The sequence below is a fragment of the Coregonus clupeaformis genome, unplaced genomic scaffold (genome assembly GCF_020615455.1).
Source record: "Coregonus clupeaformis isolate EN_2021a unplaced genomic scaffold, ASM2061545v1 scaf0005, whole genome shotgun sequence".
Classification (NCBI taxonomy): Eukaryota; Metazoa; Chordata; class Actinopteri; order Salmoniformes; family Salmonidae; genus Coregonus; species Coregonus clupeaformis.
In genome coordinates, this window is record NW_025533460.1 from 1,873,559 (window position 1) to 1,887,717 (window position 14,159).

The 14,159-nt window shown below is 41.7% G+C and overlaps 1 protein-coding gene across 3 annotated transcripts; it reads left to right on the plus strand.

Annotated features, from left to right (window-relative positions):
- The first annotated feature begins 4,789 nt into the window (after positions 1-4,789).
- On the plus strand, positions 4,790-12,499 carry calcoco1b (calcium binding and coiled-coil domain 1b). 3 transcript variants are annotated; one of them, XM_041892873.1, is made up of 14 exons: positions 4,790-4,917; positions 6,183-6,388; positions 6,691-6,793; positions 7,110-7,327; positions 7,867-8,079; positions 8,317-8,453; positions 8,550-8,619; positions 8,962-9,216; positions 9,707-9,832; positions 10,215-10,310; positions 10,516-10,606; positions 10,761-10,918; positions 11,246-11,325; positions 11,849-12,499. In XM_041892873.1, the coding sequence occupies exons 2-14, from the start codon at positions 6,257-6,259 to the stop codon at positions 11,877-11,879; spliced, it is 1,710 nt and encodes a 569-aa protein (XP_041748807.1). In that variant the 5' UTR covers positions 4,790-4,917; positions 6,183-6,256; the 3' UTR covers positions 11,880-12,499. The 3 variants fall into 3 exon arrangements, with proteins under 3 accessions (XP_041748807.1, XP_041748806.1, XP_041748809.1); XM_041892872.1 differs by having other exon boundaries at positions 6,234-6,388; XM_041892875.1 differs by lacking the exon at positions 8,962-9,216 and having other exon boundaries at positions 6,234-6,388.
- Positions 12,500-14,159: the final 1,660 nt, after the last annotated feature.

The following is a 14,159-nucleotide window of genomic DNA, read 5'->3' on the forward strand; positions in this document are numbered from 1 at the left end:
AATACTTTAAAGTACTACTTAAGTATTCTTGGGGGGTATCTGTACTTTACTATTTATATTGGACAACTTTTACTTCACTATACACTCCTAATGAAAATAATGTCATTTTTACTCCATACATTTTCCCTGACACCCAAAAGTACTCGTTACATTTTAAATGCTTAGCAGGACATAAAAATGGTCCAATTCACGCACTTATCAAGAGAACATCCCAGGAAATCCTACTGCCTCCCATCTGGCTGACTCACTAAACACACATGCTTTGTTTGTAAATGATGTCTGAGTGTTGGAATGTGCTCCTGGCTATCGGTAAATAAAAAATAACAAGAAAATGGTGCCCTCTGGTTTGCTTAATATAAGGATTTTTTTTACAACTTTTGATACTTAAGCAAATTTGAGCAATTACATTTAATTTTGTACTTAAGTATATTTAAAACCAAATACTTTTAGACTTTTACTTCAAGTAGTATTTTACTGGGTGACTTTCACTTTTACTTGAGTCATTTTCTATTAAAGGTATCTTTACTTTTACTCAAGTGTGACAATTGGATACTTTTTCCACCACTGGGGATATCTAGCTAGCTAGCTAGCTACCACCCACTGGCTGGCAGTTTGTGGTCATTCGGTGTTCAAACAAGATAGCTGAAATATAATGAGACAATAACTGGAACTGAGCTAACTAGCTAGCTAGGTAGTTGGGGGCTACAGATGGGTTAGCTAATACGTTAGCTAGCTAGCTATAGTACCTCTGTTTTTTCATACATGCATTATGCACAGTGGCGGTGGGTGAAGATTGGTTAAAATAAAGTTAAAATACTGTGAGCTAATTGTAGCTATTTTTAATAAATTGAATAGATTATCTATCTATCCAACATTGCAATTAGAGCTAGCTGTCTATATGCATTTAGAAAAAAAAACATACAAATACATGGCTCTGGCTAGCATACAGGTCAGCTGCAACCAAGGCAATGTAGCTTTCTAGCTAGCTAACATTTCCTCCATGAACAAAGCAAACTAGCTATCTAGTTAGCAACCTAGAAAAATAGAGTATTGATAACAAGAGAGTAGTGTTGATGATTTCATATACATTTTTGAAAATTGAGTATATATTAGATAATCTAGCTAGTCCGGTGGTGGTCTGCATATGGTTTCCTATGTACAGTGCATTCGGAAAGTATTCAGACCCCTTGACTTTTTCATCATTTTGTTATGCTACAGCCTTATTCTATAATTGATAAAATTCTTTTTTTCCTCATCAATCTACACACAATACCCGATAATGAAAAAGCCAAAACAGGTTTTTAGAAATTTTTGCAAATTTATAAAAATAAAAAAAACGGAAATATCATATTTACATAACTACAGTGAGGGAAAAAATGTATTTGATCCCCTGCTGATTTTGTACATTTGCCCACTGACAAAAAATGATCAGTCTATAATTTTAATGGTAGGTTTATTTGAACAGTGAGAGACAGAATAACAACAAAATAATCTAGAAAAACGCATGTCAAAAATTTTATAAATTGATTTGCATTTTAATGAGGGAAATAGGTATTTGACCCCCTCTCAATCAGAAAGATTTCTGGCTCCCAGGTGTCTTTTATACAGGTAACGAGCTGAGATTAGGAGCACACTCTTAAAGGGAGTGCTCCTAATCTCAGCTTGTTACCTGTATAAAAGACACCTGTCCACAGAAGCAATCAATCAATCAGATTCCAAACTCTCCACCATGGCCAAGACTAAAGAGCTCTCCAAGGATGTCAGGGACAAGATTGTAGACCTACACAAGGCTGGAATGGGCTACAAGACCATCACCAAGCAGCTTGGTGAGAAGGTGACAACAGTTGGTGCGATTATTCGCAAATGGAAGAAACACAAAATAACTGTCAATCTCCCTCGGCCTGGGGCTCCATGCAAGATCTCACCTCGTGTAGTTGCAATCATCATGAGATCGGTGAGGAATCAGCCCAGAACTACACGGGAGGATCTTGTCAATGATCTCAAGGCAGCTGGGACCATAGTCACCAAGAAAACAATTGGTAACACACTACGCCGTGAAGGACTGAAATCCTGCAGCGCCCGCAAGGTCCCCCTGCTCAAGAAAGCACATATACAGGCCCGTCTGAAGTTTGCCAATGAACATCTGAATGATTCAGAGGAGAACTGGTGAAAGTGTTGTGGTCAGATGAGACCAAAATCGAGCTCTTTGGCATCAACTCAACTCGCCGTGTTTGGAGGAGGAGGAATGCTACCTATGACCCCAAGAACACCATCCCCACCGTCAAACATGGAGGTGGAAACATTATGCTTTGGGGGTATTTTTCTGCTAAGGGGACAGGACAACTTCACTGCATCAAAGGGACGATGGACGGGGCCATGTACCATCAAATCTTGGATGAGAACCTCCTTCCCTCAGCCAGGGCATTGAAAATGGGTCGTGGATGGGTTTTCCAGCATGACAATGACCCAAAACACACGGCCAAGGCAACAAAGGAGTGGCTCAAGAAAAAGCACATTAAGGTCCTGGAGTGGCCTAGCCAGTCTCCAGACCTTAATCCCATAGAAAATATGTGGAGGGAGCTGAAGGTTCGAGACCTTAATGACTTGGAGAAGATCTTCAAAGAGGAGTGGGACAAAATCCCTCCTGAGATGTGTGCAAACCTGGTGGCCAGCTACAAGAAACGTCTGACCTCTGTGATTGCCAACAAGGGTTTTGCCACCAAGTACTAAGTCATGTTATGCTGAGGGGTCAAATACTTATTTCCCTCATTAAAATGCAAATCAATTTATAAAATTTTTTACATGCATTTTTTTGTTGTTATTCTGTCCTCACTGTTCAAATAAACCTACCATTAAAATTATAGACTGATCATTTCTTTGTCAGTGGGCAAATGTACAAAATCAGCAGGGGATCAAATACTTTTTTCCCTCACTGTATTCAGACCCTTTACTCAGTATTTTGTTGAAGCACATTTGGCAGCGATTACAACCTCGGGTCTTTTTGGGTATGATGCTACAAGCTTTGCACACCAGCATTTGGGGAGTTTCTCCCATTATTTTCTGCAGATCCTCTCAAGCTCTGTCAGGTTGGATGGGGAGCGTCGCTGCACAGCTATTTTCAGGTCTCTCCAGAGATGTTTGATCGGGTTCAAGTCCAGGCTCTGGCTGGGCCACTTAAGGACATTCAGAGACTTGTCCCGTAGCCACTCCTGCGTTGTCTTGGCTGTGTGCTTAGGGTAGTTGTCCTGTTGGAAAGTAAACCTTTGCCCCAGTCTGAGGTCCTGAGCACTCTGGAGCAGGGTTTCATCAAGGGTCTCTCTCTACTTTGCTCCATTAATCTTTCCCTTGATCCTGACTAGTCTTCCAATCCCTGCCCCAGATCTGTGCTTCGACACAATCCTGTCTCTGAGCTCTACGGACAATTCCTTCGACCTTACGCTTGGTTTTTGCTTTGACATGCACTGTCAACTGTGGGACCTTATATAGACAGGTGTGTGCCTTTCCAAATCATGTCCAATCAATTGAATTTATGACAGGTGGACTCCAATCAAGTTGTAGAAACATCTCAAGGATGATCAATGGAAACAGGATGCACCAGAGCTCAGTTTCGAGTCGCATAGCAAAGGGTCTGAATACTTATGTAAATAAGGTATCTGTTTTTTAATTTTTATAAATTATCAAAAAGTTATAAAAACCTGTTTTTGCTTTGTCATTATGGGGTATTGTGTGTAGATTGATGAGGAATATAAAGTATTTTTTTACTCAATTTTAGAATAAGGCTGTAACGTAACAAAATGTGGGAAAAGTCAAGGGGTCTGAATACTTTCCGAATGCACTGTACTCCTATGCGTTCTCAAGTCTAGCAATCCAACGCTCGCAACCCGGAACTACCAGAATAGCTTTGTTTACAAATATTCTGACAAACATTCTGATTTGCCACACAATATGGATTTTGAAAGGGAATTTTATGCATTTTGAAAACGTTTTTTCATTGGGTGTTATTCATCAACTTCCACAATAAATATAAGCCATAAAATAATCAAATATTTACAATCTCTCTTCATTATTTTATAGTCCTAGTTAAATTCTCTCTCATCAATAAAGTTTTTTTGTGATTATTGTATTTATTATTTTACGTATGATTTTCTGTGTGTCCCTGATATCACTTTCAACCCTGTTAGTTTGTTGTAATTCTCAATTTAAGAAAACAACCCTTTCCTACAATGACACCACATTCAGGAAGTGTCATAATTTATTTGGTGAGAAAACAATGGTGAAAAGCTAAATTAAAAAAACACTCCGTTTGATCTATTTTTCCATGTTTCATATTGTTAATCTGTATGTCCCTAGCTCAATTTTGGTCACTCACACTCCAAATTTCCACCCTGTTAGGATTATGCACAGGCTTGAAAATGCACCCAAAAATGTTTTGTGCCTGAGGTTGTGCCTGTGCCTGAGGTTGACCAATATGTTTTTCAGAAAGTCAAATAGGTCCTTTTTCTCACAGTAGCCTAAAGAGAATATATGAAAAGCTCTACTCAGAAACGTCTTCTTCCAACTACGCTTTCATTTAGCAGTCAGTCAACCAATCAATCTCAACAGCCGCAGTGAGTGACAGTTGTTTTATACCTCAATGTGACAGCGCTATCTTTTTACTACCCCGCTCCACACATGGGAGTTGTAGTTCAAGAGCAATAGTTATATATTTCTTTCAGGATGTGATGTTCTCTCAAGAACTGCATTTACCACAAGCGACCCAACTGTTTTCATGCTGTCCACGGGTGTTTGCTTTTGTTGTAGTAGCAGGCAGCCAAGTATTAGTTGACAGGCTAGCATGCATCACTTTATTTCAATCACATCTCTCTGACAAATAGGCAGCACTGAAGACATTGGGAGAAAATTGCATAGCCACTTTAGGTAAGCTTTAAAAAAAAATCCATAACAGTGTATGTGCATTAATTTATCAATGTTGTTAATTTGTTCCATGATAACGCGTCTGCTAAATGACTAAAATGTAAATGTAACTAACAAAATGATGACTTGCTGACAAATGCTTAATTAATGCTTTCAAGTTACCATGGCAACATTTATTCAATCTAGTTAGGCCTATTGGTAACACAAGCATAATATTAATTAAATGATAATCTTCTAAAATGTATGAGGTGATGTTCATTTTAAGGGGACAGTTCAACCCAAGTTGGAGCATTTATCAATGAATCTAGGCTACTATAGCATAATATGCCATGTCATAATACGTTATAACTTTATCTTTTAGACAAATCATTTTTTGTTTGAGGTGTAATCTACTTTTAAATGAAGCCTAGTAATTACAGTGACAGGTGAAGATGCATAGACAAAACAATAAGGTATGACAACAATGTTGCATAATCTTTGGGTGATCACAGCAACTTCATGACAACAACAAACATCCTGTAGGCCTATATTCCATACTTCCCTATCATCTTTGCCTGGCTGCTGGCTCAGTTCTCTCACACTCTCTGGAGTGCTGCTTGTTTAAGCATTCTCAGAAACGATTCTGGCATGGACAGTGAACACTAATTTCACAACACTTGTAAATATAATATTTGTTCCTGTCCATCAACTGCACTCGAAGAGGTTTTGCCATTCATCAGAATGTTACCAAGAATAGCTTTAAGCCCTTGACCTCAATCAATGACATTGCAGAATATTATGCGACTGCCTGTAGGCTTCCAATTGGAGATAAAACACACCAGCTGATATACATCTACCACCTCTACTTTTTATTGTATATAAGATCAGCTTTAAAACCATAAGCTGGAATGAAGGCTTTTAACCGGTGCAATAAAAGGGTCAATATGTAGGTAGGTAGGCTAAAGCCTATGGTATGCCTACATCCAAAGATTTCCAATCTGAATAGTAGCTTTCAAGTAATATTGTAATTTAGGCTTACTACAAGCATGTTACTTTTAAAGAATACAGAACTATGGAATAGTGTAAACCAAATACCCTTTAAAGCAGATCCTACAGTAGAAGTAAAATGGCAACATTGCTGTGTTTTTCCTTCATCCATAGCTTGTTTTATGGCCATAATCTCAAACATACTCGTGATGTTGTTTGTTTACGAACATTGGGACATATGAGTGTCTGTTACAGTGAACACATCACATTCCTAAACTTGTACCGCTATCATTTTTCATCAGCTGTTCTCCACTGGACTGGAACACATTTCACATTTCCACGTCATGTTTTAGTCCCTACAGAGCTCCTAATTGCCATGGAAAAGCAGTCCAAGGTGGAATTTCGGAATGTGGGACAGATGTATTTCCCCCAAAGTAGAGTGGAGTGCCACTACAGCCTTACCTCTCATCATCACTGGACCAACAAGGATTGGATAGGCCTATTCAAGGTGTAGTAACATTCACAACTTACCTTTTTTCCTGCAAATAGTACATTTCACTCCTCTTATAGGGACCACAAGATTTTCCCATTTTACATTTGTATAAAAAGAGCCAGAGTGATCACTATAAACAGTATTTTAACAGCATTAGTAGGCTATTGGAAAGATTACGTCCACAATTTTTTTAAATCGCTAAGCGTTTGCGCATTGTACTGTTTTGATGTTTAAAACAATAGAACACTTCCAAAAAATCACAAGGGTAGCCTATTATTGATATGAACAATATGGAGAACTGCTAATGTCTCACTCAGGCTGGCTGGTCATCAGTGAAAGAGTACACAACCTTTGCGTGGGCACTCACTCCTGAGGGGTACACTGAAGGAACTAATGCCAACTGCTGTGTACATTTCCAAGGTAAGAATGCATCCATCATGTTAGATTAGCACAGGAATGAGAAGTACATTTTAAGGCCATGCTGCTGGTTTTATTGTCACTGGGATTCATAGAGTAACCAACTGGATTGCATTCCTCTCATTAGAGTTTACCAGCAAATTAGCATAACATTTATTGTCAAGCAGTCAAACCCCTTGATGTAGCATACATTTGATTTAAAATTGGTTATATTATACTCAACACACGTTTGATAAGTTTTTGGGGAAGAAAATATGATAAACCGAACAGAAGAAGTGAGAATCTATGCCCCCACTCCATATCTCCTCCCTCCCCACAGCCTCTTACCTGCCCCGCCCCAGTGCGGTGGAGTACCAGTTTGTCTATGTGGATCAGAGAGGCGAGGTGTGTGCCCGCAGTCGCCAGTTCACCTTCTGCATTTCCAGGCCTCTGGATGAGCTGGAGACATTGACAGAGGAGCGGGACGAGGATGAGGAGGGCGGAGAGGGGGATGGGGACGACCTGCTCCTGGTGGTGCCCAGAGCTCAGCTCCTGCAGGTGGGGGATGGATGGATGGACAACAGCTCAGTTTCACTTAACTTCTTTATAAATGTGTCATACTCATATTGTCATGTGTCCAACATGAGTACAGTTTGTGGGTACAATTAATGCACACATGAGGGCAGTCTATGTTAATAGTTCGGTTCCTTGAGGTTACTCCATACAAGTTGACGGTTTAACAATCCCTGTTTTGATCATTTCCCTTTGAAAATGAATTGTTGCGTGTGGGAGCGTGACGCAGTAGTGCTGCAATCTCTCAAGCACAAAGCCGATGTCGGCATGGGGTAGAATCCCACCTCAACCACCACGTTCCACCTGTTCTCACCTCTAAATTCTGTGTCCCACTCCTACATTTCAACCTGTCTGAAAATAATCCAATATGTGAGGAGATTGGAGCTCCTGGTCCCTTTTTAAAAAAATAGAAAAAAAGAAAATTGTTGCACTGCTCTCAAGCATTCTTTCATGGACCTCTTGGTCTTCTCCCTTTCTCTCTCTCTCTCTCTCTCCCTCACTCTCTCTTTCTCTGTTATGATCAGACTCGGCTGGAGGAATGCCTTAGAGAACAGGCCAATTCAAAACAGGCCCGGGAGGAGGCAGAGAGGGAGAAGGAGAGAGAGGAAGAAAGGAGCAAAAGGGTGAAGGAAGAGTGGGAGCGAGAGAGGAGGGGAATGAAGGAGGAGATCTCTGAGTTGAGGGACAACCTGAGACGGAGCTGCGACAGGATGGAGAAGGTGGAGGGGAAACAAAAGGTATAACAGTATATGTACACTGGGTAAATGGATAATAGATCAGCAGGCAGTAACTGGTACATTAGAGACAGAGCTTAGAGTAAAATATTGCCTTATACTCCAGAAGGCGCGCATATTCTACATGTTGTAAATAAATGGATCTGGATTGTCTACAACTGCTTAAAAGCTTAAATATAGCTTGTTTATATAGCCATAAACCCTTTCATCGCTATTCTTCTCTCCCTCCAACACTGGAAGGATATGCAGTCCTCTCAAGAAACCTTATCTACTCTATTGGACGAGAAAGCTGAGCGCCAGCAGCGAATCAGAGAGATGGAAGATGACATCATGGCTCTAACTCAGAGAGGGAAGGAGACAGAAGCTGAACTTGAAAGGTAACTAAGTGTTTGTGAAAGAGAAGACTTTGACTCTGTCTTTTTTATTTTCTCTCCCTTTGCGAGTCAACCACTTTGTTTTGTTTTGACCCACAGGATGAAGGAGAGAGTGAAAAAGATGTCCACTCAATTGAGGGATGAAGAAGAGGAGAGAAAGAATCTGCAGGTAAACAATAGTGTGTAGTTTCCCTCTTGTGCAGTAATACAGCTAGTTGAAATCCCTACATAGCCTACTCAGCCCTGACGTTGGTACTCGTGGAAGTGTGCCAGGACAGCAGATCTCTGGAGCCAGGCCAGATCTAAAGACAGGTGTCAGCTCCTAGTACCCAGTGACCTCAACATTGGGTGTCAGCTCCTAGTACCCAGTGACCTCAACTTTGGTTGTCACCTCCTAGTACCCAGTTACCTCAACATTGGCAAGAAGATTATTAGCCATTTAACTTAACACAAGCTTATAGAAAACAATATATATAAAAACAAATACTAACTGCTCTCCCTTATCCCCCAGGTGGAGAACGGGGCTGTGCTGGCTGAGCTGAGGGCGATGCAAAAGCGTCTGGAGGCCAGCGAACGCGGGGCAGAGGGTCTGAGGCAGGAGTTGAGTGAGATGGGGGCTCAGCAGGGCCACAGCCACGCTGAGCTGCACCAAGCCAGGCTGCAGGCCGCCCAGCTCACCCTGCAGCAGTCTGAGGCTGACCTGGCCCTGAGGGAGGGACGCGCCCACTGGGCCCAGGAGAGAGAGGCCTTCAAACAGGCAGCAGAGGTTAATGCAGTGGTTACTGGATAGGGTAGCGCTATAATTCACAGCACAACCTCCAATACAAACATATACAGCACAAAGCAGAGGTGGGGGTAACCCCGTAATACAGAATTGGTGCAGCAGAACAGAGGGATAATGCAAGGGCAAAAGCTGAGTAATTTGCTGAATCCTATTAGCCCAGTCCAGATTGACTGGCACCTGTTTTTTGACTCAATGTTAATGCAGGGGACTAAGATTAATTCAAAACAGACCCTTTCTGGGTCCTACTTCTGGAGCCAGCAAAGTTTCCTACTCCATTGTGGATGATGGCGTAATAAGGCTCCAACTCATCTCTGCTTCACAGATCCTGAGTATATGAGGCAATAGAGCTTGGTCTATGTGGATCAGACAACCACCTATTTCAGTTAGCATACAGCCAATATTTTTTGTATTTATGAATCACGTGTATGTGTGTCCTATTTTTGATCTATCAATCCTTCTTTCCTTGCTGTAGCTTGATAAAGAGAGGGTGCAGAAGTTAAGCCGTGAGGTGCAGCGGAAGGAGGAGTGGCTTCAAGAGGAGAGGATGGAGAGACAGAAACTAGAAGTGGAGCTTGGAAAAGAGAAGGATTGCAACAGGGTAAATATAGTCAAGTGTACTGCAATAGGTAGGCTATATTTCAGCATACACAAACACATAGACCATATACAACTATTGGTACACAAAAACATACTCTTCTAAATATAACTGCCATTACCCTCGTGTCACTAATCTGTGCCCTCATCGGACATTCAGACCAGATCGGATTTCGGAAACTTTTTGCCGAACCCCAATCTAAAAAACATCCTCGGCTACTTTCACAGTACACACAAACACAAACACAAACAGACACAAATAGATATGCTATCAGCCTGACATCAACACCCATCCATAACATACTGCTCCCCACAGTGAGTCACACAAGGCTGTAAGTTACAGTTAGCCCACCGGCCGTCTCTTAACACACCAGTGCCCCCTGCAGGTGCTGCTGAGCGATGCCCGCAGGGAGGTGCAGGAAGTGAAGGCCAGCATGAGAATGAACCAGAAGGAGAGAGAGCAGCAGAAGATGGAGAGACAGGCAAGGATCAGGCTATTTGCTGTTTATATCGGGTGTCTCTCCTTTATGTCTATATATTTAACTGCTGTTATGTGTGATCAAAATAAGGTTTAAAAATACTTTTTAGTGATGGGTTTGGTTTGAGTTAACCATGTTGTGGAAATTTCCATATCTGTGCTTGTCTTGCCCTGTAATGGTTGCTGTGTACACATTCAAATACACACAGGACCTGCTGGACTACGTCCATCAGTTGGAGCAGAGGCTGGAGGTGGCTACAGGCAATAAGTGGAATGAAGTGGCTCTCTACTACTCAACCAGTGAGTGATACTAATACCACAGAGACTAATGGACAGACCCAAAGCCAGGCACTCACAGTATGCATTCTAGTCATATACAGTATAGTACAGACGTCGTCCCATTCTTGGATGCACATGACATCATACTTAAGAGTCACCATGTCTTCCTTTGCAGCTCGTGGCGATGACACCCCATCTGAGGATGAGAAACCCTCCTCTGAGGATGAGAAGCCTGCATCTCCACTACCCTACCGGACACCCAGACTACCCTACTGGAGCGACGCCCTGGAACGCTCTTCTCACCGTAGTGTGAAGTGTCTCCAGACAGAGACGGTAGGCCACCATATCATAGCCAACGTCAAACTACATACCACCAAAACACAGAGAACACGTAATGGAAACAGCTAAATATAAGACTATGGCACATCCGAACACAGACCAAATGATTTAATATAAACAAAACATACTAAATGACATCAAATCAGTAAAAATCACCATATAAATATCTATGAACTCCTCACTGGAGTTGTTTTATGTGTGTGTGTGTGTGTGTGTGTGTGTGTGTGTGTGTGTGTGTGTGTGTGTGTGTGTGTGTGTGTGTGTGTGTGTGTGTGTGTGTGTGTGTGTGTGTGTGTGTGTGTTCTATCAATCTGGACTAAGGATGAGGAAGAGCAGAACAAGACCAGTAAGGGTGAAGACAAACCACTGATTCTGCCAGACCTCACCAACCCCATCCAAAGGTGACCCTTCTGGCCTTCTGCCCAAACACTCCACCATCTCCAACCTAACCAATTTCTATGCTGACTATACATACACAGTGCTGACTGCTGTTAAAACTACCCTGTTCTTTTCCTTTTCTTGTGTTAGAATATTTAAAGCACTGCAGCAGTGCCACTGAATTAAAGAACAGCGGGAATAAGAGCATCTATAAAATTATAATGATTTTCCTCCCCAAAACTAATTTGAGTGTTATAGAGGTAATGCATCAGCTGGAGTAGGCCAGTGGGAGTAGAGCCACACAGGAAGGGATGGGGGTAGGGGGAAATAAAGACCAGCTCTGCCTGGAAGCAGTGTGGGGATGATCTATCACTAGTCACACTGTGTTCAGTATTCACCACATCATCACTCATTTTCTCTCTCTTTCTCTCTCTCCAACCATTATAACTACTATGCCCTTTCCCTCTCTCTTTCATGCAAGCATCCATCCACAGAGCCTCACCTAACTATTTATGTCTCTCTCCTCTTCATCTTCCTCTTTCATAGTGAGCTTGCTGACTGCTCCCCCTTGTGGTAACAGCAATGAGGACAGCGGACAAGTTGTTTGATAGTTTACAATGTAGGCCCTACATTATGGTTGGCTACAGTTAGCCATACAGACAAACTGTGCTGTAGAGATACAATATGTATAAGATTATGAATCTGTCTTGGACTGAATTGGTTGTGTGTATCAAACAAAAAAAAAGTACATTTTCTCTTAGTTTTTTACATTATATTAGTGGTTTGGTTAACATTCAATGTTGGAACTTAAAAGTGTAGATGTTTTGCGTGAAAGGTGACTATTGTGCCATGTTCATATGAGCACAATGTCAACGGATGTTTGCATAGAAATGGAACAGTGGTTTACTAGGTCATGCAACTTAGCAGATGCTTGCTGTAGACCTACATTTGAAAATAGAGGTTTGAACATTATACAATTTTTATCTAGGTATGCATTTTATCTAGGTGCTTTAACTAGCCGGATTTGGGAGTAGACTTTAAAAATGTGTGTAGATTTGTAAAAGTGTTCACAAGAGTTATAAAATGAACACGTTGTCTATTGGTTATGTGGTTTTCTTTTATTTAATGATTTATCCATTTGACTGTGAAGTTTACTTTCTGAGTGCTTCACACTGTGGAGGAGTTTCTGTAATAAAACGCTGTCTGTTTATTGATTGGTGCTTGTCTCCTGTGATTTTTATGAGGCACCGTTAAGACAAACCGTTCATACTCTGTATCACAGAATGGCTGGATGGAGCAAAAGATCAGGTAGGTGGCTAATTGTCTGCTCCTCTGCCTCTGGTCCTCTTTGCCAATTTCTACTCTTCATCTCTTACTATTCTCCAATACACCCCCCCTCCTATTCTCTCCCAATCAGCCCAGTCTGTAATGGCTGCTTGCATTCTTCTCAACCTGCTTTGGCACTAAAACATCTGCATTCTGAAACCCACCTCCTCTACATAGCCCCCTAAGTTGGCCCCCTCCCTCCGCCACCTGAATCTGGGATGGAGGAAAAGAGCTAATTATAAGATCAATGGTCTTATACAGCTGCTTTTACAGCCTGCTCTGAGTCTGAAACATGGTCTGGAGAATCTAAGTCGCTCTGTGCCAAAACCCAAACAGTAGAGCTACCACCTCTTTGAGAATCACACCACCACTCTACTATAGCATGGCATATCACACCACCACTCTACAACTACAACAAGTCCATCCCTCATTCCTTAATCTGTTCCTTTTCATTCACTCTCACTCTCGGTTTATATTATGTTTGTCTATCTTAAGGTCTCTAACTTTGTATCCATCTGGGGCTCATGAAGATCCCTGGCTGTTATCTACTATAACACATCTACAAGGCTTTCCTGAGTGTCTCTTGATGATGTATGTTCCAAAATGCCTTTACTCCCTGATGTATCTGACAATACTGTTGGCATATTCATTTTCACCCAAGGGCAAGATGGGGCAAGTCCCCCCCACCACCCCTTTCTCTGCACAGTTTTATCTCAGAGCAGTCTCACTCCAGGCAGCCAAAGGCAGATCAAATCTAAATAAAGACAGAAATGCATAAAAAGGGCGAATAAAATATACTGCTCAGCCTCCTTAAATCCCCCACCCCAACCTGCGTTCCCATGGAAACGTGCCTCAGCGCAGTGGAATATATGAGGTCGTTAAAAGCTTCCTTGTAAAACAGTGGATAATGTATGGACCCTGTTTTAATCCTTGCACCCCTTTATAGATCTCTGTTTAATGAAAGTTAATTATAGCAATCATTTAATTAGCAGTCCTATCCCAATTTACTGCATTCTTCTCTCTCCCTATTACAAAAAAATGACCATGCTGACAAAACACATCCATCATTGAAGGGAGAAGTGTGTGTGTGCGCGCGTGTAATGCATGCAAAGATTGTGCCATCCGGTTGTTGGGGATTTGGCAGAGGCTAATCGTGGACAGATTTTGACGAGACTAAACCTCACTTTGCCTCTTCCTCTCTGGTTGATCTCAATCAGGGCCGTGCACAGACCTTTCAGGGGACAGGTGCTCAAAATAAAAAAGGGCATATTTCTGTAGCAAATATATATATATATTTTTTAGCATAGGCCTATTTATACAGTAACTCCTAAAGACATGGGCTCAATCTCAATAAACCCCCTTAGCCCTCCACCTCGTTTCGAGTGTCCTTCGGTGGGGGAGTGACACTCTAAAACGGAGCAACTAATGGTAGGGAGAGCTAAACTGAAAGGGACATCACTACATCACTCGTGCACATCAGAATCTGCGGATACCACATAATTCATTGGCGACGAGCCTTTTTCACAATGCC